Here is a 27,567-nt window from a genome sequence, read left to right on the forward strand (position 1 = left end):
ATCCCATATAGAGAGTCGGCTATCTGGCAGAACCATGTATCCCATATAGAGAGTCGGCTATCTGGCAGAACCATGTATCCCATATAGAGAGTCGGCTATCTGGCAGAACCATGTATCCCATATAGAGAGTCGGCTATCTGGCAGAACCATGTATCCCATATAGAGAGTCGGCTATCTGGCAGAACCATGTATCCCATATAGAGAGTCGGCTATCTGGCAGAACCATGTATCCCATATAGGGAGTCGGCTATCTGGCAGAACCATGTATCCCATATAGAGAGTCGGCTATCTGGCAGAACCATGTATCCCATATAGAGAGTCGGCTATCTGGCAGAACCATGTATCCCATATAGAGAGTCAGCTATCTGGCAGAACCATGTATCCCATATAGAGCGTCGCCTATCTGGCAGAACCATGTATTCCATATAGAGAGTCGGCTATCTGGCAGAACCATGTATCCCATATAGAGAGTCGGCTATCTGGCAGAACCATGTATCCCATATAGAGTCGGCTATCTGGCAGAACCATGTATCCCATATAGAGAGTCATCTATCTGGCAGAACCATGTATCCCGTATAGAGAGTCAGCTATCTGGCAGAACCATGTATCCCATATAGAGAGTCGGCTATCTGGCAGAACCATGTATCCCATATAGAGAGTCAGCTATCTGGCAGAACCATGTATCCCATATAGAGCGTCGCCTATCTGGCAGAACCATGTATTCCATATAGAGAGTCGGCTATCTGGCAGAACCATGTATCCCATATAGAGAGTCGGCTATCTGGCAGAACCATGTATCCCATATAGAGTCGGCTATCTGGCAGAACCATGTATCCCATATAGAGAGTCATCTATCTGGCAGAACCATGTATCCCGTATAGAGAGTCAGCTATCTGGCAGAACCATGTATCCCATATAGAGAGTCGGCTATCTGGCAGAACCATGTATCCCATATAGAGAGTCGGCTAGGTTGTCACACTGTGGTGGGAACATCACAGATGTCATAATGGACACACACACACACACACACACACACAGACTGGAGAACAAAGCATAGCTAGGCAAATCGGATTTGTAATAAAGGAGGACCAGTTGGTTTATTCAAAGATAAAAAATAGTGTTTTCAGTAAATTAAATAAACATTTATTTGACAGATCCCCCCCCCCCCCACCACACACACACACACACACACACGCAGCACCAATACAATGACTCTATCAGACTGCGAGATACCATAATAACAGAAGCAGTTGTCCCTTCTCTCTCTGCCCCTTAAAACAATTAAACAAAGCCATTTAGATCCTAAATAATGGTACCCTAGTCCCTGATAGTGCACTAGGGTCCATAGGGCTCTGGTCAAATGTAGTGCACTATATATAGGGTATAGGGTTTTGGTTAAAGTAGTGCACTATATAGGGAATAGGGTTCTATAGGGCTCTGGTCAACAGTATACAGCATAGGGAATAAGGTACCATTTGGGACGGTGACTTTGTCTGCAATGAGATAACACTACCAGTCTCTTCAGTGCTCTCAGTTTATAGTAATCTATATTAGGGAATAGGGAACCATTTGGGAGGGATAATCTATATTAGGGAATAGGGAACCATTTGGGAGGGATAATCTATATTAGGGAATAGGGAACCATTTGGGAGGAGTCCATTGTCTTTCTGTATGACCAGCACAATTGGACACATTTCATTTCAATTCAGGAAGTAAAACGGAAATGTTATTTGTGAATGTCATTGACCCATCAATTAACCCAGATAAATAACAGAAGTTCAGGTATGAACCAGTGTGTCTTTGTGTGTGTGTGTGTGTGTGTATAGCAGCCTATAGTTGATCATTTACGACAAAGTATATCATCAAGACTGTCAGGGAGTTTTTAAATCACACCCTCTTATCATCCAGCCTGACTCCTGTTGGACCAGGATGCTGAGAGCAGCGCTCCTATGGCAACCCGGTAGATTAGCCTCATTAATATCCAGTTTATTAGAGAACTGCTGGACAGGGATGCTGAGAGCTGCGCTCCTATGGCAACCCGGTAGATTAGCCTCATTAATATCCAGTTTATTAGAGAACTGCTGGACAGGGATGCTGAGAGCTGCGCTCCTATGGCAACCCGGTAGATTAGCCTCATTAATATCCAGTTTATTAGAGAACTGCTGGACAGGGATGCTGAGAGCAGCGCTCCTATGGCAACCCGGTAGATTAGCCTCATTAATATCCAGTTTATTAGAGAACTGCTGGACAGGGATGCTGAGAGCAGCGCTCCTATGGCAACCCGGTAGATTAGCCTCATTAATATCCAGTTTATTAGAGAACTGCTGGACAGGGATGCTGAGAGCTGCGCTCCTATGGCAACCCGGTAGATTAGCCTCATTAATATCCAGTTTATTAGAGAACTGCTGGACAGGGATGCTGAGAGCAGCGCTCCTATGGCAACCCGGTAGATTAGCCTCATTAATATCCAGTTTATTAGAGAACTGCTGGACAGGGATGCTGAGAGCAGCGCTCCTATGGCAACCCGGTAGATTAGCCTCATTAATATCCAGTTTATTAGAGAACTGCTGGACAGGGATGCTGAGAGCAGCGCTCCTATGGCAACCCGGTAGATTAGCCTCATTAATATCCAGTTTATTAGAGAACTGCTGGACAGGGATGCTGAGAGCAGCGCTCCTATGGCAACCCGGTAGATTAGCCTCATTAATATCCAGTTTATTAGAGAACTGCTGGACAGGGATGCTGAGAGCAGCGCTCCTATGGCAACCCGGTAGATTAGCCTCATTAATATCCAGTTTATTAGAGAACTGCTGGACAGGGATGCTGAGAGCAGCGCTCCTATGGCAACCTGGTAGATTAGTGATATCAGCACACACAGCAGCCAGCGGTATTTGAATGCAAGCTGGTGAGGACTAACTGACTGAGTGGAAGGCTGCATGTCATAATTTCCTATTGACAGCCAGCTAGCCAGGGCTTTAATATTTAGGGAGGAGAATCAGGAGAGAGAGGAGATCATGCTTTGTCATTAAGGACCACAGAGACACAAGACAGCCAGCATCCTTCCTCACTCTACCTCTGACTGGCGCGTCCGATAATTAGCGCAGACGGCATGCAGGCAGCCTCAGTGCCCTGATGTGTTGTCGTCATCTAGGCTGCTACACTCTGATTTAGGAATAACTTGATAGCTGGATGTCATTCATTGAGTTCCCGGACATGTAGGCCTACCGTAATATGACCGTCGCGCCGAAGCGGTACGAACTGTTGCAACCGGGAACAGGAAGCAGCAGCACATTTCAAGTGTCAAGTAAGATTCGAACTGTCCCTGTTCGGCTGCAGATGCGCCGTCACTGCTTTCGGGAAACCTGCTTCCGTTTGAGTTTATGAAGTACATGTTTTGTAATCATCATAGCTTGTATATTTTTGTTTCTTTGTCCAACGCGTTTTTCTCGTAGCCCAGACTGTTCCTAAATACCATCATAATGGATAGGTTTCATTCATCCATGCGCAAAAGGCTGTACAGCTTGCCACAAAACATTGGTCAAAAAGGCTCTGTATCTGACGACGGAGGAGAATACGGTGGTGGCGAGAAGGACACCAAGAAGAAAAGTACCGGTATCAGGCTGAAGTCTCTCCCTCCTCCTGGACCTTCATCCCCCACCAGCAGCCGGAAGAGCAACGGGGACCGGGACCCCAAGAGCGGAACTGCCGGAGACTTGGAAACGGACGTTGCCATCAAGACCAACTTGAATGGGGACTGTCGTCTGGTCAGAGGTCGCCTTTCTTCCATCGCTGGTCGACACACTCTTGGGTCAGATCCAGCTGAGCAGCGGAGGCTGATCTCCGAGGCAGACACCGGTGCTAACGAAGAGAGTTACCCCGGAGAGGGCGAGCTGGGAATGCAAGGTGCCGGCGGGCGCAGTGCTGGTGCACGTCGCCGATCGTCCGTCTTCGATCAGTCCACTTTCATCAAGTTAGAAGGAACCGAACCGATCATGCCAGACGAAGCAGAGCAGTTGTACCGGGCGGGCTTCATCTACCGGCAGTTCGGGGCGATGCTTCAACCAGGAGTCAACAAGTTCTCTCTGAGAATGTTGGGGAGCGAGAGGGCCGTGGAACACGAAAGAGAACGAGTCAAGTCTGCAGGATTTTGGATCATTCACCCATACAGTGATTTTAGGTAATTATCGTTTAGAGGATCTTTATCAGTCGTTAATTAGGTTACTGAATAGTTTGACTGAAAGTTAAAGGCCCCTGATAGTTTTGACACCCTCTCCGATTCATTGTTGTGATAATAGCCTAGCATAGTTTACTAGCTCACCAAGTTCAGTTTTCCAGTAACATATGAAGAAAAGCTTGTGGTCATCATTGGTGTTATCTTCACAGGGTACAGTGTCCAAAGCTAGGCTGTTTGAGATGGTGTCAGCTGATGAAACCAATATGAGTCAAGACTCTTTCTGGTTTTTAATTTAAACTCAATGCTCCTATTGGGTCTTGTCCGAAGTAAAGCTCAAACATAGATGCCAGTTCAATTTAAATACCGTTTTTAGATTTGGCTACTGACATGCATATTCATTTTGCAGTTCCAGTCATATTCATAGCCGACAAATACTGCTAGTACTGATCTTTTAGGCTCAGTTTGTTTTGACTCAATATGGATATGTCTGTGTGTGTACATATGTGTGCTCAGAGAGAGATCCTGTAAACATAACTGTTTATTTCATACCACCAACACAAACAAGTGCATTCGTTCCGTCATGCCATCTTTTCATCACCACACACATAAAATGGTTTTCGAATCATTTTAACCTTGAGTTCTCTCTCTGCTCTCACAACAGGACATGTCCGCTGTCCTGGCATGTTGGGACTTATCCTCCTATCCTGATGTGTTACAATGTCGTCCCCCCCCCCCCCACTCATCTGAATTACATTTAGTGAGGCCATGGGATTACAGAGAGAGAGAGCGTGCGCAGCAGGCCGGACCGCTATGGGCTAGTTCAGGGCTTTTTGAAATGGGGTAATTAAAATAGGGTAACATGACCATTCAAGATATTAGAAGCACACATCAGGCAGGATTATGACCAAATAATTAGTTTAATGGGAGGGCGTTTGGGGGGGGGGGGGGGGGGGGGAGAACAGGAGAAGGTAGGGGGGGGGGAGAGGAGGAAGGTAGGGGGGAGAGAGGAGGAAGGTAGGGGGAGAGAAGAGGAGGGGAGGACGGGGGAAGGTAGGGGAGAGATGAGGAGGGGAGAAGGAGAGAGGAGGAGGAAGGATAAGGTAAGGTAGGGGGGAGAGAGGAGGAGGACATGGGAAGAGAGGAGGAGGGAGGACAGGGTAAGGTAGGGAGAGAGGAGGGGAGGACAGGGGAAGGTAGGGGGAGAGAGGAGGAGGGGAGGACAGAGGAAGGTAGGGGAAGAGAGGAGGAGGAGAGAACAGAGGAAGGTAGAGGGAGAGAGGAGGAGGGGAGGACAGAGGAAGGTAGAGGGAGAGAGGAGGAGGGGAGGACAGGGGAAGGTAGGGGGAGAGAGGAGGAGGGGAGGACAGAGGAAGGTAGAGGGAGAGAGGAGCAGGGGAGGACAGAGGAAGGTAGGGGGAGAGAGGAGGAGGGGAGGACAGGGGAAGGTAGGGGGAGAGAGGAGGAGGGGAGGACAGGGGAAGGTAGGGATAGAGAGGAGGAGGGGAGGACAGGGGAAGGTAGGGGGGAGGGGAGGACAGAGGAAGGTAGGGGGAGAGAGGAGGAGGGGAGGACAGGGAAGGTAGGGGGAGAGAGGAGGAGGGGAGGACAGGGGAAGGTAGGGGGGAGGGGAGGACAGAGGAAGGTAGGGGGAGAGAGGAGGAGGGGAGGACAGGGGAAGGTAAGGGGAGAGAGGAGGAGGGGAGGACAGGGGAAGGTAGGGGGGGAGGGGAGGACAGAGGAAAGTTAGTGACAGTGGTAATGAAGGTACATGTATATGAGCACAAGTTGTTTCTGTAACTGTACTGTGACGATAATCTAAAAAACTTTTTGAAATATTGATTATGGGAACTGTATTAATGTCACTAGAGATCTTTCATGATGATTCAATGCGTATCTAGATACATGGGCTCCCGGACCATACATCAATGATACGTTTTAGTTTGAAACGAATCGATGCGATACAATTCGATGCACTAACATTCATTGCATAAACACATACATTTTCCATTCTAAATTAAAATCTGCAGCTGATAGAGCTCATGAGCTGGGCCTCTCTGAGCTGGGCCTCTCTGAGCTGGGCCTCTCTGAGCTGGATCAGTCTGAGCTGGGCCTCTCTGTGCTGGTCCTCTCTGTGCTGGTCCTCTCTGAGCTGGGCCTCTCTGAGCTGGGCCTCTCTGAGCTGGGCCTCTCTGAGCTGGATCAGTCTGAGCTGGGCCTCTCTGAGCTGGGCCTCTCTGAGCTGGGCCTCTCTGAGCTGGCCCAGAAAACTTTTCTTCTTCTTTTTTTAAAAGTGAAAATGACAAACTTTAGAAGCCTTTTTAAACCTTGAATACACTCCAAGTTTTCATTTTCTGCAACAACAGGGTGATCAAATTAACATGAAGATCACTTTATTGGTCAATTGCACACAAGGTCCAATCAAAATGTGACTTCTACTTTAAATGGAACCCCTCTGAAAGACTGTACATACACTGAACAACAATATAAACGCAACATGTTACAATATCAAAGGTTTTACTGAGTTACAGTTCATATAAGGAAATCAGTCCATTGAAATAAATGTATTAAACCCTAATCTATGGATTTCACATGACTGGGAATACAATTATGCATCTGTTGGTCTGGGGCTTGTGTAATGATCATGCTGTTTAATCAGGTTCTTAATATGCCACACCTGTCAGGTAGATGGATTATCTTGACAAAGGAGAAATGTTCACTAACAGGGATGTAAACACATTTTTGAGAAATTAGCTTTTTGTGCATATTTTGTTTCAGCTCATTAAACATGGGACCAACACTTTACATGTTTTGTTCATATTTCTGTTTAGTGTAAATACATTGGGGTCTGAAATTATTGACACCCTTGATAAAGATGAGCAGAAATGACTGTATCAAATAAATAATTCAAATATTGAGCTATATTGTATGCAAAAAAAAGAGAGAAATTATATCATTTTATCAAGCATTCCAACTTCAATTCCCCCCCCAAAAAATGTCTCCATGCTTTTGAATTAGAATTTAGAATTACAATTAGAATGTTCAAAACACTTCTAGAATTGGCCTGAATTGGAATGGAATTGATCCCTAACCCTGGTTCTAACCTAGAACCCCTATCTCTGATGAAATGGCCCTAACCCTGGTTCTAACCTAGAACCCCTATCTCTGATGAAATGGCCCTAACCCTGGTTCTAACCTAGAACCCCTATCTCTGATGAAATGGCCCTAACCCTGGTTCTAACCTAGAACCCCTATCTCTGGTGAAATGGCCCTAACCCTGGTTCTAACCTAGAACCCCTATCTCTGATGAAATGGCCCTAACCCTGGTTCTAACCTAGAACCCCTATCTCTGGTGAAATGGCCCTAACCCTGGTTCTAACCTAGAACCCCTATCTCTGATGAAATGGCCCTAACCCTGGTTCTAACCTAGAACCCCTATCTCTGATGAAATGGCCCTAACCCTGGTTCTAACCTAGAACCCCTATCTCTGATGAAATGGCCCTAACCCTGGTTCTAACCTAGAACCCCTATCTCTGATGAAATGGCCCTAACCCTGGTTCTAACCTAGAACCCCTATCTCTGATGAAATGGTCCTAACCCTGGTTCTAACCTAGAACCACTATCTCTGGTGAAATGGCCCTAACCCTGGTTCCAACCTAGAACCACTATCTCTGGTGAAATGGCCCTAACCCTGGTTCTAACCTAGAACCCCTATCTCTGATGAAATGGCCCTAACCCTGGTTCTAACCTAGAACCCCTATCTCTGATGAAATGGCCCTAACCCTGGTTCTAACCTAGAACCCCTATCTCTGGTGAAATGGCCCTAACCCTGGTTCCAACCTAGAACCACTATCTCTGGTGGAATGGCCCTAACCCTGGTTCTAACCTAGAACCCATATCTCTGGTGAAATGGCCCTAACCCTGGTTCTAACCTAGAACCCCTATCTCTGATGAAATGGCCCTAACCCTGGTTCTAACCTAGAACCCCTATCTCTGGTGAAATGGCCCTAACCCTGGTTCCAACCTAGAACCACTATCTCTGGTGAAATGGCCCTAACCCTGGTTCTAACCTAGAACCCATATCTCTGGTGAAATGGCCCTAACCCTGGTTCTAACCTAGAACCCCTATCTCTGGTGAAATGGCCCTAACCCTGGTTCTAACCTAGAACCCCTATCTCTGGTGAAATGGCCCTAACCCTGGTTCTAACCTAGAACCCCTATCTCTGGTGAAATGGCCCTAACCCTGGTTCTAACCTAGAACCCCTATCTCTGGTGAAATGGTCCTAACCCTGGTTCTAACCTAGAACCCATATCTCTGGTGAAATGGCCCTAACCCTGGTTCTAACCTAGAACCCATATCTCTGGTGAAATGGCCCTAACCCTGGTTCTAACCTAGAACCCCTATCTCTGGTGAAATGGCCCTAACCCTGGTTCTAACCTAGAACCCCTATCTCTGGTGAAATGGCCCTAACCCTGGTTGTCAGTGAAGTGGTGGCTGTTTTAGAGACTAGAGAAAGGAGGGCAGGCTCTGCACAGTCAGGTCAGCTGATGTGACCATATGTGTCGTGGGCAGTAAAGTACTGTCCGTTTTCTGGGCCGGCCGACCAGCTGTTCGTTCCTGTCCTCTAAGAGCAGTCAGCAACAGGCAGAGAGCAGTCAGCAACAGGAAGAGAGCAGTCAGCAACAGGAAGAGAGCAGTCAGCAACAGGAAGAGAGCAGTCAGCAACAGGCAGAGAGCAGTCAGCAACAGGCGGAGAGCAGTCAGCAACAGGAGGAGAGCAGTCAGCAACAGGAAGAGCGCAGTCAGCAACAGGAAGAGAGCAGTCAGCAACAGGCAGAGAGCAGTCAGCAACAGGAAGAGAGCAGTCAGCAACAGGAAGAGAGCAGTCAGCAACAGGAAGAGAGCAGTCAGCAACAGGCAGAGAGCAGTCAGCAACAGGAAGAGAGCAGTCAGCAACAGGAAGAGAGCAGTCAGCAACAGGAAGAGAGCAGTCAGCAACAGGAAGAGAGCAGTCAGCAACAGGCACAGAGCAGTCAGCAACAGGCACAGAGCAGTCAGCAACAGGAAGAGAGCAGTCAGCAACAGGAAGAGAGCAGTCAGCAACAGGCACAGAGCAGTCAGCAACAGGCACAGAGCAGTCAGCAACAGGCACAGAGCAGTCAGCAACAGGAAAAGAGCAGTCAGCAACAGGAAGAGAGCAGTCAGCAACAGGAAGAGAGCAGTCAGCAACAGGCAGAGAGCAGTCAGCAACAGGCAGAGAGCAGTCAGCAACAGGAAGAGAGCAGTCAGCAACAGGAAGAGAGCAGTCAGCAACAGGAAGAGAGCAGTCAGCAACAGGCAGAGAGCAGTCAGCAACAGGAAGAGAGCAGTCAGCAACAGGAAGAGAGCAGTCAGCAACAGGAAGAGAGCAGTCAGCAACAGGCACAGAGCAGTCAGCAACAGGCACAGAGCAGTCAGCAACAGGAAGAGAGCAGTCAGCAACAGGAAGAGAGCAGTCAGCAACAGGAAGAGAGCAGTCAGCAACAGGAAGAGAGCAGTCAGCAACAGGAAGAGAGCAGTCAGCAACAGGCACAGAGCAGTCAGCAACAGGAAGAGAGCAGTCAGCAACAGGAAGAGAGCAGTCAGCAACAGGACGAGAGCAGTCAGCAACAGGAAGAGAGCAGTCAGCAACAGGCAGAGAGCAGTCAGCAACAGGCAGAGAGCAGTCAGCAACAGGAAGAGAGCAGTCAGCAACAGGAAGAGAGCAGTCAGCAACAGGAAGAGAGCAGTCAGCAACAGGCAGAGAGCAGTCAGCAACAGGCAGAGAGCAGTCAGCAACAGGAAGAGAGCAGTCAGCAACAGGAAGAGAGCAGTCAGCAACAGGAAGAGAGCAGTCAGCAACAGGAAGAGAGCAGTCAGCAACAGGAAGAGAGCAGAGAGGTTAAAGGGCAATCTAGGATTGGGACGTCCATTTCTTGAATATCAAACGAATCATATAGCCATTGATCGTAGAAGAATGTGACGTATAAATGCCTCATGAGCTTTTAGTTTAACTGTCTTACGCAATGAGAAGACAAAATATACTCTCCTTTTTTACTCCATTGTTCGATAACACTGTAGAGCTTCAAAGATCATTTTGATCTAATGGATGGTCAGTCCTTTCATCCATAGCGCTGTCTATTTGTATTTATTAGGGATCATCCCCATTAGTTCCTGCCAAGGCAGCCGCTACTCTTCCTGGGGTTTATTATGGATCCCCATTAGTTCCTGCCAAGGCAGCAGCTACTCTTCCTGGGGTTTATTATGGATCCCCATTAGTTCCTGCCGAGGCAGCAGCTACTCTTCCTGGGGTTTATTATGGATCCCCATTAGTTCTTGCCAAGGCAGCAGCTACTCTTCCTGGGGTTTATTATGGATCCCCATTAGTTCCTGCCAAGGCAGCAGCTACTCTTCCAGGGGGTTTATTATGGATCCCCATTAGTTCCTGCCCAAGGCAGCAGCTACTCTTCCTGGGGTTTATTATGGATCCCCATTAGTTCCTGCCAAGGCAGCAGCTACTGTTCCTGGGGGTCCAAACATATTAAGACAGTTACATCAGATATAAAACACAAGATATAACATAACTGTAACGGTCTTCGTCGTCCTCAGATGAAGGGGAAGAGAAATCAGACCAAAATGCAGCGTGGTAAGTGTTCGTCATTTTAATGTAAAACTGAACACTAAATCAACAAGCAAAACAAAATAACAACCGAACAGTTCCGTCAGGTGCAAAACACTAAACAGAAAACATCTACCCACAAAGCCCAAAGGAAAAACAGACTGCCTAAGTATGACTCCCAATCAGCGACAACGATGTACAGCTGTCCCTGATTGAGAGCCATACCAGGCCAAAAAAAGAAATACAAAGCATAGAAAAAAGGACATAGAATTCCCACCCAAATCACACCCTGACCAAACCTAAATAGAGACATAAAAAAGGCTCTCTCAGGTCAGGGCGTGACAATAACATTATTACACCACTGCATATCTACAACACAACATTTATAATACCACCAGTGGTGTAACGTACTTAAGTAAAAATTGTAGTTTTTGGGGTTATCTGTACTTTACTATTTAAAAAAATATTTGTATTTTTATTTTTTACTACTTTTATTTCACTACATTCCTAAAGAAAATATTGTACTTTTTACTTCATACATTTTCCCTGACACACAAAAGTACTGCTTAGCAGGACAGGAAAATGGTGTAATTCACACACACACTGACTGTCTGGTCTGACGGACTCACTAAACACATGCTTCCTTTGTAAATGATGTCTGAGTGTTGGTGTGTGCCCCTGGCTATCAGTACATTTAAACAACAAGAAAAATAATGCCGTCTGGTTTGCTTAATATAAGACATTTTGAAATGATTTATGCTTTTACTTTTGTAAAAGTATATTTTTGCAGTTACATTTAATTTTGATACTTCAGTATGTTTATAACCAAATACTTTTAGACTTTTACTCAAGTAGTATTTTACTGGGTGACTTTCACTTTTACTTGAGTCATTTGTTATTAAAGTATCTTTACTTTTACTCAAGTATGACAATTGGGTACTTTTCCCACCACTGAATACCACCATACAACAATATTACAATGTACGTGTGTGTGTGTGTGTGTCTTCACAGTCTGCATTGTTCCATAAGGTGTAGATTTTTAAATCTGATTCTACTGCTTGCATGAGTTACTTGATATGAAATAGTTCTGTGTAGTCATGGCTCTATGTAGTACTGTACGCCTCCCATAGTCTGTTCTGGACTGTGAAGAGACCTCTGGTGGCATGTCTTGTGGGGTATGGATGGGTGTCTGAGCTGTGTGCTACTAGTTTAAACAGACAGCTCTGTGCATTCAACATACTTTTGGTCATGTAGTGTATGTGGATACCTGCTCGTCGAACATCTCATTCCATTTGCTGCTATAACAGCCTCCCCTCTTCTGGGAAGGCTTTCCACTAGATGTTGGAAAATTGCTGCAGGGACTTGCTTCCATTTAGCCACAAGAGCATTAGTGAGGTTGGGCACTGATTTTGGTCGATTAGGCCTGGCTATTCATTCCAAAGATGTTCGATGGGGTTGAGGTCAGGGCTCTGTGCAGGCCAGTAAAGTTCTTCCACACCGATCTCAACAAACCATTTCTGTATGGACCTCGCTTTGTGCACGGGTGCATTGTCATGCCGAAACAGGAAAGGGCCTTCCCCAAAGTTGCCACAAAGTTGGAAGCAAAGAATAATCTAGAATGTCATTGTATGCTGTAGCATTTAGATTTCCATTCACCCGAACTATCTGTAAGGGACCTAGCTCCAACCATGAAAAACAACCCCAGACCATTATTCCTCCCCTACAAAACTTTACAGTTGGCAAATGCCGGGGTCGGGTTGACCCAATCCCAGATTTTCCCTTTAATGCTAACTGCTCAAACATCTGGCTGGTGAGGACAGGCTCCTGGACATGGATTCCCAAGAGATAACGCAGGGATTTATCCACCAGAGGAGGGAAGAGCAATTAGGATCAGTGTGTCACAGCACTGCAGAGAGAGAGAGAGGGGTTAGGGACAGAGATAGAGAGGGAGGGAGAGAGAGAGAGGGGGGTTAGGGACAGAGATAGAGAGAGAGAGGGAGGGAGGGAGGGTTAGGGACAGAGAGAGAGAGGGGGAGTTAAGGACGGAGAGAGAGTGAGAGAGAGAGAGGGGGGGGGGTTAGGGACAGAGAGAGCGGGAGAGAGAGAGGGTTAGGGACACAGAGAGAGGGAGAGAGAGAGAGAAAGAGAGAGGGGGGTTAGGGACAGAAAGAGAGGGAGAGAGAGATGGGGAAAGAGAGAGAGAGAAAGAGAGAGAGGGGTTATTGGCAAAGGGAGAGGGAGAGGGAGAAAGAGGGACAGGCAACAGGCAGAAGAGCAGAGAGAGAGACAGATAGAGAGAGTGGGATATAGAGTGGGGGAAAGGCAGCGAGAGAGAAAGAAATGGGCAGAGAGAGAAAAAGGAACAGAGAGCGAGGGAGAGGCAGAGAGAGAGAGAGGGACAGAGAGAGAAAGAGAGAGGGACAGAAATAGAAAGAGAGGGACAGAGAAAGAGAAAGAGAGGGACAGAGAGAGAGAGTTAGAGGGACAGAGAGAGAGTTAGAGGGACAGAGAGAGAGAGAGAGGGACAGAGAGAGAGAGAGAGGGACAGAGAGAGAGAGAGAGGGACAGAGAGAGAGAGAGAGGGACAGAGAGAGAGAGGGACAGAGAGAGAGAGAGGGACAGAGAGAGAGAGAGGGACAGAGAGAGAGAGAGGGACAGAGAGAGAGGGACAGAGAGAGAGAGAGGGACAGAGAGAGAGAGAGGGACAGAGAGAGAGAGGGACAGAGAGAGTGAGGGACAGAGAGAGAAAATAGAGGGAGAGAGGGACAGAGAGAGAGAAAGAGAGGGACATAGAGAGAAAATAGAGGGAGAGAGGGACAGAGAGAGAGAAAGAGAGGGACAGAGAGAGAGAGGGACAGAGAGAGAGAGAGGGACAGAGAGAGAGAGGGACAGAGAGAGAAAGAGGGACAGAGAGAGAAAGAGGGACAGAGAGAGAAAGAGGGACAGAGAGAGAAAGAGGGACAGAGAGAGAGAGGGAGGGACAGAGAGCGAGAAAGAGAGGGACAGAGAGCGAGAAAGAGAGGGACAGAGAGCGAGAGGGACAGAGCGAGAGGGACAGAGCGAGAGGGACAGAGAGAGAGAGGGACAGAGAGAGAGAGAGGGACAGAGAGAGAGAGAGGGACAGAGAGAGAGAGAGAGGAACAGAGAGAGAGAGGGACAGAGCTTATTTATTTTCCCTTTTGCACAAAATAGGACATTTGAAATGTCTTTATTATTTTGGAACTTTTGTGAGTTTAATATTTACTGTTATTTTTTTTATTACTGTTTATTTCAATGTTGTATATTATCTACTTCACTTGCTTTGGCAATGTTAACATATGTTTCCCATGCCAATAAAGCCCCTTAAATTGAGAGAGGGAGAGAGAGAGAGGGAGGGAGAGACAGAGGGGAGGGGAGGGGGGGGAGCAGGCAGATGAGCAACTAGTTAGCATAATGCAAAGGCTTTGTTTGGCAGAGAAACAACAGAAAGCTGATTATAACAAAATGGGCCCCTCCTCTCCCTGCCCTGACCGCTCTGCTCTGCCCTGCCATCAAAGTGTTGTTCTTTTAGGGAGGATGGAGTGTTCTGTGTTCTCTCTCTGGGACAATATCAGTGATTACTGTAGATCTATGCTATATCTGTATTATAGACTAGTTATTTATATATATACTGTCTGTGGTACTGTCAATATATTACTATAGAATCAATTACATGTAATGCTCCTCACTGTCTTGTTCTCTTTCACTATGGGAACCTCAGTGTAACAAATACATACATCTAATCACAGACTGGGGATTTAGACTGGTGGTGACTGTAGAAAGACGATCGGAGACTGGGGATTTAGACTGGTGGTGACTGAAGAAAGACGATCAGAGACTGGGGATTTAGACTGGTGGTGATTGTAGAAAGACGATCAGAGACTGGGGATTTAGACTGGTGGTGACTGTAGAAAAACGATCGGAGACTGGGGATTTAGACTGGTGGTGATTGTAGAAAGACGATCAGAGACTGGGGGTTTAGACTGGTGGTGACTGTAGAAAGACGATCGGAGACTGGGGATTTAGACTGGTGGTGACTGTAGAAAGACGATCAGAGACTGGGGATTTAGACTGGTGGTGACTGTAGAAAGACGATCAGAGACTGGGGATTTAGACTGGTGGTGACTGAAGAAAGACGATCAGAGACTGGGGATTTAGACTGGTGGTGATTGTAGAAAGACGATCAGAGACTGGGGATTTAGACTGGTGGTGACTGTAGAAAGACGATCGGAGACTGGGGATTTAGACTGGTGGTGACTGTAGAAAGATGTTTCTACTTCAATAATTTGCACATTTACTCCCTATTATTTACAATTCTAAAGTTTGGGTTGAAAACATTTATATGGCTGAACAGTCTAGCATAAAGGCTATGTGCAAAGGCTACCCCTGCAGACTTGCTGTGTTTATCTGTAGGGTGTGACACAGCGAGTCTGGCGGTCGCTGTCCACTGTCATGCGGTGCTGAAGTTTGGAATTCTGATTTCGTCGCTGTCCACCGTCAGTAGTGTTGAATTTCCGATCATCGCTATTAAAACGTAGTCTATTTTAGCCCCATCGATTATTAGAATACTATTTTAGAAAATGTATGAACTAATGAGTGAATGCATACATTAATCATGTTAGCATGACCAGTGATCATCAGCATTTGAAAGTGAGATCCTGTTTAGACGATATATTCTGCTCTTACGCTGTGGTACAACCCATAGGAGGTGGAAGCTGAACGTGATTAATACATTGTAGACTGTAGCTACCAATTGGTTACCACGAAATTGGGGAGAAAAAGGGAGAAAAATAAATAAATAAATAATTACAACACAAGAATGGACTGGAATAGACAACAAACACACATGTGCACGCACAAACAGCAAACACATGGCATGGTGCATACCTCTGTGTTTTGTTCTACTCCCTTCAGTTACACATGGCATGGTGCATACCTCTGTGTTTTGTTCTACTCCCCTCAGTTACACATGGCATGGTGCATACCTCTGTGTTTTGTTCTACTCCCCTCAGTTACACATGGCATGGTGCATACCTCTGTGTTTTGTTCTACTCCCCTCAGTTACACATGGCATGGTGCATACCTCTCTGTGTTTTGTTCTACTCCCTTCAGTTACACATGGCATGGTGCATACCTCTGTGTTTTGTTCTACTCCCCTTCAGTTACACATGGCATGGTGCATACCTCTGTGTTTTGTTCTACTCCCTTCAGTTACACATGGCATGGTGCATACCTCTGTGTTTTGTTCTACTCCCCTCAGTTACACATGGCATGGTGCATACCTCTCTGTGTTTTGTTCTACTCCCCTCAGTTACACATGGCATGGTGCATACCTCTCTGTGTTTTGTTCTACTCTCCTCAGTTACACATGGCATGGTGCATACCTCTGTGTTTTGTTCTACTCCCCTCAGTTACACATGGCATGGTGCATACCTCTCTGTGTTTTGTTCTACTCTCCTCAGTTACACATGGCATGGTGCATACCTCTGTGTTTTGTTCTACTCCCCTCAGTTACACATGGCATGGTGCATACCTCTCTGTGTTTTGTTCTACTCCCCTCAGTTACACATGGCATGGTGCATACCTCTCTGTGTTTTGTTCTACTCCCCTCAGTTACACATGGCATGGTGCATACCTCTCTGTGTTTTGTTCTACTCCCCTCAGTTACACATGGCATGGTGCATACCTCTCTGTGTTTTGTTCTACTCTCCTCAGTTACACATGGCATGGTGCATACTTCTGTGTTTTGTTCTACTCCCCTCAGTTACACATGGCATGGTGCATACCTCTCTGTGTTTTGTTCTACTCCCCTCAGTTACACATGGCATGGTGCATACCTCTCTGTGTTTTGTTCTACTCCCCTCAGTTACACATGGCATGGTGCATACCTCTCTGTGTTTTGTTCTACTCCCCTCAGTTACACATGGCATGGTGCATACCTCTCTGTGTTTTGTTCTACTCCCCTCAGTTACACATGGCATGGTGCATACCTCTGTGTTTTGTTCTACTCCCCTCAGTAAGGAGGAACATGGCATGGTGCATACCTCTGTGTTTTGTTCTACTCCCTTCAGTTACACATGGCATGGTGCATACCTCTCTGTGTTTTGTTCTACTCCCCTCAGTTACACATGGCATGGTGCATACCTCTCTGTGTTTTGTTCTACTCCCCTCAGTTACACATGGCATGGTGCATACCTCTGTGTTTTGTTCTATTCCCCTCAGTTACACATGGCATGGTGCATACCTCTGTGTTTTGTTCTATTCCCCTCAGTAAGGAGGAACATGGCATGGTGCATACCTCTGTGTTTTGTTCTACTCCCTTCAGTTACACATGGCATGGTGCATACCTCTGTGTTTTGTTCTACTCCCCTCAGTTACACATGGCATGGTGCATACCTCTCTGTGTTTTGTTCTACTCTCCTCAGTTACACATGGCATGGTGCATACCTCTGTGTTTTGTTCTACTCCCCTCAGTTACACATGGCATGGTGCATACCTCTCTGTGTTTTGTTCTACTCCCCTCAGTTACACATGGCATGGTGCATACCTCTCTGTGTTTTGTTCTACTCCCCTCAGTTACACATGGCATGGTGCATACCTCTCTGTGTTTTGTTCTACTCCCCTCAGTTACACATGGCATGGTGCATACCTCTCTGTGTTTTGTTCTACTCCCCTCAGTTACACATGGCATGGTGCATACCTCTGTGTTTTGTTCTATTCCCCTCAGTTACACATGGCATGGTGCATACCTCTGTGTTTTGTTCTATTCCCCTCAGTAAGGAGGAACATGGCATGGTGCATACCTCTGTGTTTTGTTCTATTCCCCTCAGTAAGGAGGAACATGGCATGGTGCATACCTCTGTGTTTTGTTCTACTCCCTTCAGTTACACATGGCATGGTGCATACCTCTGTGTTTTGTTCTATTCCCCTCAGTAAGGAGGAACATGGCATGGTGCATACCTCTGTGTTTTGTTCTACTCCCTTCAGTTACACATGGCATGGTGCATACCTCTGTGTTTTGTTCTATTCCCCTCAGTTACACATGGCATGGTGCATACCTCTGTGTTTTGTTCTACTCCCTTCAGTTACACATGGCATGGTGCATACCTCTGTGTTTTGTTCTACTCCCCTCAGTTACACATGGCATGGTGCATACCTCTGTGTTTTGTTCTACTCCCCTCAGTAAGGAGGAACATGGCATGCTGCATACCTCTGTTCCTCCTGAGTCATTTGCTCCTCTTCTAACCTGAATCCATACATTTTAAAGGAGATGTTCTCTAATGCATTCCAATAAACCTAGCAGCTCTAACGTCGACTCCTTTAGGGGTAGAATATAATCAAATATTACAAAATAAAATAGAATAGCATTAAACTTGTATTACCCAGTTCTGACTCTTTCTCTGATTCATCATGTTCCTCGCTGTTCCTACTAGGTTCTAAGATCTGTTTGGTTCCTCCCTGTTCCTCCTAGGTTCTAAGATCTGTTTGGTTCCTCCCTGTTCCTACTAGGTTCTAAGAAATGTTTGGTTCCTCCCTGTCCCTCCTAGGTTCTAAGATCTGTTTGGTTCCTCCCTGTCCCTCCTAGGTTCTAAGATCTGTTTGGTTCCTCCCTGTTCCTACTAGGTTCTAAGACCTGTTTGGTTCCTCCCTGTTCCTACTAGGTTCTAAGATCTGTTTGGTTCCTCCCTGTTCCTCTCTCTAGGTTATATTGTTAAAGCTGTCTGTTCTCTCTAGGTTCTACTGGGATTTGATAATGCTGTTCCTCATGGTGGGGAACCTCATCATCATACCTGTGGGCATCACCTTCTTCAAGGACGAGCACACTCCGCCCTGGATCGTCTTCAACGTCATCTCAGACACGTTGTTCCTCATCGACCTGGTCCTCAACTTCCGGACGGGCATCGTCAAGGAGGACAACACAGAGATCATCCTGGACCCACAGACCATCAAGATCAAGTATCTGAAGAGCTGGTTCATGGTGGACTTCATCTCCTCCATACCGGTAGACTACATCTTCCTCATCGTGGAGACCAGGATCGACTCAGACTTCTACAAGACGGCCCGGGCGCTCAGGATCGTGCGGTTTACGAAGATCTTGAGTTTGTTGAGGCTCCTGAGGCTGTCCAGACTCATTAGATATATACACCAGTGGGAGGAGGTGAGGACGAGGTTAGGAGGGTAGGAGGTGGGGAGGAGGTGGGGAGGTAGGAGGAGGTAGGGAGGTAGGGAGGAGGTAGGGAGGTAGGGAAGAGGTAGGGAGGTAGGAGGAGGTAGTGAGGTAGGGAGGTAGTGAGGTAGGAGGTAGGGAGGTAGGAGGTAGGAGGTAGGGAGGTAGGAGGTAGGGAGGAGGTAGGAGGTAGGTAGGAGGTAGGGAGGAGGTAGGGAGGTAGGGAGGTAGGAGGTAGGGAGGAGGAGGAGGTGGTAGGGAGGTAGGGAAGTTAGAGGTAGGATGTAGGGAGGTAGGAGAAGGTAGGGAGAAAGGAGGTAGGGAAGTAGAAGGTTGGGAGGTAGGAGGAAGGGAGAAAGGAGGTAGGGAGGTAGGAAGAGGTACAGTAGAAGGTAGAAGGTAGGGGGAGGTAGGGAGGAGGTAGGGAGGTAGGGAAGAGGTAGGGAGGTAGGAGGAGGTAGTGAGGTAGTGAGGTAGTGAGGTAGGAGGTAGGGAGGTAGGAGGTAGGGAGGTAGGAGGTAGGAGGTAGGGAGGTGTGAGGTAGGGAGGAGGTAGGGAGGAGGTAGGTAGGAGGTAGGGAGGAGGTAGGGAGGTAGGGAGGTAGGAGGTAGGGAGGAGGAGGAGGTGGTAGGGAGGTAGGGAAGTTGGAGGTAGGATGTAGGGAGGTAGGAGAAGGTAGGGAGAAAGGAGGTAGGGAAGTAGAAGGTTGGGAGGTAGGAGGAAGGGAGAAAGGAGGTAGGGAGGTAGGAAGAGGTACAGTAGAAGGTAGAAGGTAGGAGGTAGGAAGAGGTAGGAGGTATGGAGTCAGGAGGCAGGGAGGTTGGTGGTTAGGGAGGTATTAGGTAGGGAGGTATTAGGTAGGGTAGGAGGAGGTAGGGTGTAGGGAGGTAGGGAGAAGGGAGGTTGGGGATAGGAGGTAGAGGTAGGGAGAGAGAGAGTGAGAATTTCCTTTCATAAGAATGTGAAAGTCTCCTAGTGTCCTGCCCCTCTCATGGGAGCACCAGGAGGTGGGGCTTGAGGAGCCCAGGAGGTGGGGCTTGAGGAGCCCAGGAGGTGGGGCTTGAGGAGCCCAGGCGGTGGAGTTTGAGGAGCCCAGGAGGTGGGGTTTGAGGAGCCCAGGAGGTGATGGTTGAGGAGCCCAGGAGGTGGGGTTTGAGGAGCCCAGGAGGTGGTGCTTGAGGAGCCCAGGAGGTGGGCTTGAGGAGCCCAGGAGGTGGGGTTTGAGGAGCCCAGGAGGTGGGGTTTGAGGAGCCCAGGAGGTGGGGTTTGAGGAGCCCAGGAGGGGGTGCTTGAGGAGCCCAGGAGGTGGGGTTTGAGGAGCCCAGGAGGTGGGGTTTGAGGAGCCCAGGAGGGGGGGTTTGAGGAGCCCAGGAGGTGGGGTTTGAGGAGCCCAGGAGGTGGGGCTTGGGAACGATTGGGGCCAATTCCATTTAAACTCTGTCAACTCTGGAAGTAAACTGACATTCAAAAACCAATTTTTCTGAATTAGAATTTGAGTTGACTAATTCCTGAATGGACTGAATTAAACAGGAATTGACCCTAACCCTGTACAGGATGCAGTGATCTTCTACTCTCTTACTCTGAGTGTGATATGGTGAACCCCAGTCATCGTAACCACTCAACCATAGAGGAGGCTGTCCAGACTCATTAGATATATACACCAGTGGTAGGAGGTGAGGAGGAGGTTAGGATGGTAGGAGGTGGGGAGGTAGGAGGAGAGGATCGTGCGGTTTACGAAGATCTTGAGTTTGTTGAGGCTCCTGAGGCTGTCCAGACTCATTAGGTATATACACCAGTGGGAGAAGGTGAGTCCTATTGAGTCCTCCCAATGTGCTGCTATAAAGTTTCATCTGCAGTGCCTGATATTACATATTAATGGTTCAGAGGTTAATTATATGATGCTAGTTTAGATTCTTGATCTGTTACATTTGAATTAAGTGCGGATTTTAGTAATCGAGGTGTAATTGAATAAGCATCCGGTAACTCCATCCCATTCAACTCAAGGTGTGGGTTCATAAGTACCATAGACATCATGGACTTAAAGGTCCAATGGCAGCTGTTTTTATCTCAATATTAAATCATTTCTGGGTAACAATTAGGTAGCTTTACGGTGATTTGTTTTTAATTAAAATGGTCAAAAAGAAACAAAATTAGCTTCTTAGCAAAGAGCAATTTCTCAAGCAAGAATTTAGCTTGGACTGTCTGGGAGGGGAAAACTGAAAATGTGTTGTTATTGGCAGAGAGGTTAGGAACTCTCTTTCTTATTGGTCTGTTAACTAATTTACCGCATGGTGATGTCACCATGGAAAGCCAAAACTCCATCCCAAAAAAACTGTAATTTCTGGATTTTTTTAAAACAGCTTTTACGCTAAAAGGGCATTATCATAATTTTCACAATTTTCACGGTATTATTCCAACCTCGTAGAGTGTGGAAATATATATACTGCTCAAAAAAATAAAGGGAACACTTATACAACACAATGTAACTCCAAGTCAATCACACTTCTGTGAAATCAAACTGTCCACTTAGGAAGCAACACTGATTGACAATAAATTTCACATGCTGTTGTGCAAATGGAATAGACAACAGGTGGAAATTATAGGCAATTAGCAAGACACTCCCAATAAAGGAGTGGTTCTGCAGGTGGAGACCACAGACCACTTCTCAGTTCCTATGCTTCCTGGCTGATGTTTTGGTCACTTTTGAATGCTGGCGGTGCTTTCACTCTAGTGGTAGCATGAGACGGAGTCTACAACCCACACAAGTGGCTCAGGTAGTGCAGCTCATCCAGGATGGCACATCAATGCGAGCTGTGGCAAGAAGGTTTGCTGTGTCTGTCAGCGTAGTGTCCAGAGCATGGAGGCGCTACCAGGAGACAGGCCAGTACATCAGGAGACGTGGAGGAGGCCGTAAGAGGGCAACAACCCAGCAGCAGGACCGCTACCTCCGCCTTTGTGCAAGGAGGAGCAGGAGGAGCACTGACAGAGCCCTGCAAAATGACCTCCAGCAGGCCACAAATGTGCATGTGTCTGCTCAAACGGTCAGAAACAGACTCCATGAGGGTGGTATGAGGGCCCGACGTCCACAGGTGGGGGTTGTGCTTACAGCCCAACACTGTGCAGGATGTTTGGCATTTGCCAGAGAACACCAAGATTGGCAAATTCGCCACTGGCGCCCTGTGCTCTTCACAGATGAAGCAGGTTCACACTGAGCACGTGACAGACGTGACAGTCTGGAGACGCCGTGGAGAACGTTCTGCTGCCTGCAACATCCTCCAGCATGACCGGTTTGGCGGTGGGTCAGTCATGGTGTGGGGTGGCATTTCTTTGGGGGGCCGCACAGCCCTCCATGTGCTCGCCAGAGGTAGCCTGACTGCCATTAGGTACCGAGATGAGATCCTCAGACCCCTTGTGAGACCATATGCTGGTGCGGTTGGCCCTGGGTTCCTCCTAATGCAAGACAATGCTAGACCTCATGTGGCTGGAGTGTGTCAGCAGTTCCTGCAAGAGGAAGGCATTGATGCTATGGACTGGCCCGCCCGTTCCCCAGACCTGAATCCAATTGAGCACATCTGGGACATCATGTCTCGCTCCATCCACCAACGCCACGTTGCACCACAGACTGTCCAGGAGTTGGCGGATGCTTTAGTCCAGGTCTGGGAGGAGATCCCTCAGGAGACCATCCGCCACCTCATCAGGAGCATGCCCAGGCGTTGTAGGGAGGTCATACAGGCACGTGGAGGCCACACACACTACTGAGCCTCATTTTGACTTGTTTTAAGGAGATTACATCAAAGTTGGATCAGCCTGTAGTGTGGTTTTCCACTTTAATTTTGAGTGTGACTCCAAATCCAGACCTCCATGGGTTGATCAATTGGATTTCCATTGATTATTTTTGTGTGATTTTGTTGTCAGCACATTCAACTATGTAAAGAAAAAAGTATTTAATAAGATTATTTAATTCATTCAGATCTAGGATGTGTTATTTTAGTGTTCCCTTTATTTTTTTGAGCAGTGTATATAAAATCCAGGAAAATCTCATTTTGATTACACTGGGCCTTTAAATCCAATCATCATGCACGCATCCACTAACACACACTGACAGAGCCACACACACTGACAGAGCCACACACACTGACAGAGCCACACACACTGACAGAGCCACACACACTGACAGAGCCACACACACTGACAGAGCCACACACACTGACAGAGCCACACACACTGACAGAGCCACACACACTGACAGAGACACACACACTGACAGAGACACACACACTGACAGAGACACACACTGACAGAGACACACACACTGACAGAGACACACACACTGACAGAGACACACACACTGACAGAGACACACACACTGACAGAGACACACACACACACTGACAGAGACACACACACTGGCAGAGCCACACACACACTGACAGAGCCACACACACTGATAGAGACACACACACTGACAGAGACACACACACTGACAGAGCCACACACACTGACAGAGCCACACACACTGACAGAGACACACACACTGACAGAGACACACACACTGACAGAGCCACACACACTGACAGAGCCACACACACTGACAGAGCCACACACACACTGACAGAGACACACACACACACTGACAGAGACACACACACACACTGACAGAGACACACACACACTGACAGAGACACACACACTGACAGAGACACACACACTGACAGAGACACACACACTGACAGAGACACACACACTGACAGAGACACACACACACACTGACAGAGACACACACACTTGCCTTTGCTGGCTGCAGAGAAGAGGCTAGCAGTGTTCTGTGTGTTCTTTACCACTGGAAGGAAAGGGACTCAGATTAACATCCATGTGATGTATGGGGAGAGGGCCTCAGATTAACATCCATGTGATGTATGGGGAGAGGGCCTCAGATTAACATCCATGTGATGTATGGGGAGAGGGCCTCAGATTAACATCCATGTGATGTATGGGGAGAGGGCCTCAGATTAACAACCATGTGATGTATGGGGAGAGGGCCTCAGATTAACAACCATGTGATGTATGGGGAGAGGGCCTCAGATTAACAACCATGTGATGTATGGGGAGAGGGCCTCAGATTAACATCCATGTGATGTATGGGGAGAGGGCCTCAGATTAACAACCATGTGATGTATGGGGAGAGGGCCTCAGATTAACATCCATGTGATGTATGGGGAGAGGGCCTCAGATTAACAACCATGTGATGTATGGGGAGAGGGCCTCAGATTAACATCCATGTGATGTATGGGGAGAGGGACTCAGATTAACAACCATGTGGTGTATGGGGAGAGGGACTCAGATTAACAACCATGTGATGTGATGTATGGGGAGAGGGCCTCAGATTAACAACCATGTGATGTATGGGGAGAGGGCCTCAGATTAACAACCATGTGATGTGATGTATGGGGAGAGGGCCTCAGATTAACAACCATGTGATGTATGGGGAGAGGGCCTCAGATTAACAACCATGTGATGTGATGTATGGGGAGAGGGCCTCAGATTAACAACCATGTGATGTGATGTATGGGGAGAGGGACTCAGATTAACATCCATGTGATGTTACATTTACATTTACATTTAAGTCATTTAGCAGACGCTCTTATCCAGAGCGACTTACAAATTGGTGCATTCACCTATAATATCCAGTAGAACAACCACTTTACAATAGTGCATCTAAATCTTTTAAAGGGGGGGGGGGGTTAGAAGGATTACTTTATCCTATCCCAGGTATTCCTTAAAGAGGTGGGGTTTCAGGTGTCTCCGGAAGGTGGTGATTGACTCCGCTGTCCTGGCATCGTGAGGGAGCTTGTTCCACCATTGGGGTGCCAGAGCAGCGAACAGTTTTGACTGGGCTGAGCGGGAACTGTGCTTCCTCAGAGGTAGGGAGGCGAGCAGGCCAGAGGTGGATGAACGCAGTGCCCTTGTTTGGGTGTAGGGCCTGATCAGAGCCTGAAGGTATGGAGGTGCCGTTCCCCTCACAGCTCCGTAGGCAAGCACCATGGTCTTGTAGTGGATGCGAGCTTCAACTGGAAGCCAGTGGAGAGAGCGGAGGAGCGGGGTGACGTGAGAGAACTTGGGAAGGTTGAACACCAGACGGGCTGCGGCGTTCTGGATGAGTTGTAGGGGTTTGATGGCACAGGCAGGGAGCCCAGCCAACAGCGAGTTGCAGTAATCCAGACGGGAGATGACAAGTGCCTGGATTAGGACCTGCGCCGCTTCCTGTGTGAGGCAGGGTCGTACTCTGCGAATGTTGTAGAGCATGAACCTACAGGATCGGGTCACCGCCTTGATGTTAGTGGAGAACGACAGGGTGTTGTCCAGGATCACGCCAAGGTTCTTAGCACTCTGGGAGGAGGACACAAGGGAGTTGTCAACCGTGATGGCGAGATCATGGAACGGGCAGTCCTTCCCCGGGAGGAAGAGCAGCTCCGTCTTGCCGAGGTTCAGCTTGAGGTGGTGATCCGTCATCCACACTGATATGTCTGCCAGACATGCAGAGATGCGATTCGCCACCTGGTTGTCAGAAGGGGGAAAGGAGAAGATTAATTGTGTGTCGTCTGCATAGCAATGATAGGAGAGACCGTGTGAGGATATGACAGAGCCAAGTGACTTGGTGTATAGCGAGAATAGGAGAGGGCCTAGAACAGAGCCCTGGGGGACACCAGTGGTGAGAGCACGTGGTGCGGTGACAGATTCTCGCCACGCCACCTGGTAGGAGCGACCTGTCAGGTAGGACGCAATCCAAGCGTGGGCCGCGCCGGAGATGCCCAGCTCGGAGAGGGTGGAGAGGAGGATCTGATGGTTCACAGTATCAAAGGCAGCAGATAGGTCTAGAAGGATGAGAGCAGAGGAGAGAGAGTTAGCTTTAGCAGTGTGGAGAGCCTCCGTGACACAGAGAAGAGCAGTCTCAGTTGAATGCCCAGTCTTGAAACCTGACTGATTAGGATCAAGAAGGTCGTTCTGAGAGAGATAGCAGGAGAGCTGGCCAAGGACGGCACATTCAAGAGTTTTGGAGAGAAAAGAAAGAAGGGATACTGGTCTGTAGTTGTTGACATCGGAGGGATCGAGTGTAGGTTTTTTCAGAAGGGGTGCAACTCTCGCTCTCTTGAAGACGGAAGGGACGTAGCCAGCGGTCAAGGATGAGTTGATGAGCGAGGTGAGGTAGGGGAGAAGGTCTCCGGAAATGGTCTGGAGAAGAGAGGAGGGGATAGGGTCAAGTGGGCAGGTTGTTGGGCGGCCGGCCGTCACAAGACGCGAGATTTCATCTGGAGAGAGAGGGGAGAAAGAGGTCAAAGCACAGGGTAGGGCAGTGTGAGCAGGACCAGCGGTGTCGCTTGACTTAGCAAACGAGGATCGGATGTCGTCAACCTTCTTTTCAAAATGGTTGACGAAGTCATCTGCAGTGAGGGAGGAGGGGGGGGGAGGAGGATTCAGGAGGGAGGAGAAGGTAGCAAAAAGCTTCCTAGGGTTAGAGGCAGATGCTTGGAATTTAGAGTGGTAGAAAGTGGCTTTAGCAGCAGAGACAGAAGAGGAAAATGTAGAGAGGAGGGAGTGAAAGGATGCCAGGTCCGCAGGGAGGCGAGTTTTCCTCCATTTCCGCTCGGCTGGCCGGAGCCCTGTTCTGTGAGCTCGCAGTGAGTCGTCGAGCCACGGAGCAGGAGGGGAGGACCGAGCCGGCCTGGAGGATAGGGGACAGAGAAAATCAAAGGATGCAGAGAGGGAGGAGAGGAGGGTTGAGGAGGCAGAATCAGGAGATAGGTTTGAGCAGAGGGAAGAGATGATAGGATGGAAGAGGAGAGAGTAGCGGGAGAGAGAGAGCGAAGGTTGGGACGGCGCAACACCATCCGAGTAGGGGCAGAGTGAGAAGTTTTTGATGAGAGCGAGAGGGAAAAGCATACAAGGTAGTGGTCGGAGACTTGGAGGGGAGTTGCAATGAGATTAGTGGAAGAACAGCATCTAGTAAAGATGAGGTCAAGCGTATCGCCTGCCTTGTGAGTAGGGGGGGAAGGTGAGAGGGTGAGGTCAAAAGAGGAGAGGAGAGGAGTGGAAAGAAGGAGGCAGAGAGGAATGAGTCGAAGGTAGACGTGGGGAGGTTAAAGTCACCCAGAACTGTGAGAGGTGAGCCATCCTCAGGAAAGGAACTTATCAAGGCGTCAAGCTCATTGATGAACTCTCCAAGGGAACCTGGAGGGCGATAAATGATGAGGATGTTAAGCTTGAAAGGGCTGGTAACTGTGACAGCATGGAATTCAAATGAGGAGATAGACAGATGGGTCAGGGGAGAAAGAGAGAATGTCCACTTGGGAGAGATGAGGATTCCAGTGCCACCACCCCGCTGGCTCGATGCTCTAGGGGTATGCGAGAACACGTGGGCAGACGAGGAGAGAGCAGTATGGGGATGTATGGGGAGAGGGACTCAGATTAACAGACTACAAATTAGGGCCTGGCCACATAGCACCTACGACACTTTTACTGCACCCACTACTACCTGATTACATCGCAATGGTGTTTAGTAGTATTTAGTTGTGTTT

At 48.0% G+C, this 27,567-nt stretch overlaps 1 protein-coding gene across 1 annotated transcript in view; it reads left to right on the forward strand.

Moving 5' to 3' along the window:
* Positions 1–3,479: 3,479 nt before the first annotated feature.
* The window catches only part of LOC115196641 (potassium/sodium hyperpolarization-activated cyclic nucleotide-gated channel 3-like), a 41,010-nt gene continuing 16,922 nt past the window's right edge, over positions 3,480–27,567 (forward strand). The window contains exons 1-2 of the mRNA XM_029757486.1: positions 3,480–4,177; positions 18,562–18,985. Coding sequence (XP_029613346.1) covers positions 3,480–4,177; positions 18,562–18,985 — 1,122 coding nt within the window. The remainder of the gene's footprint in view (positions 4,178–18,561; positions 18,986–27,567) is intronic.

Source organism: Salmo trutta, chromosome 7 (genome assembly GCF_901001165.1).
Source record: "Salmo trutta chromosome 7, fSalTru1.1, whole genome shotgun sequence".
NCBI lineage: Eukaryota > Metazoa > Chordata > Actinopteri > Salmoniformes > Salmonidae > Salmo > Salmo trutta.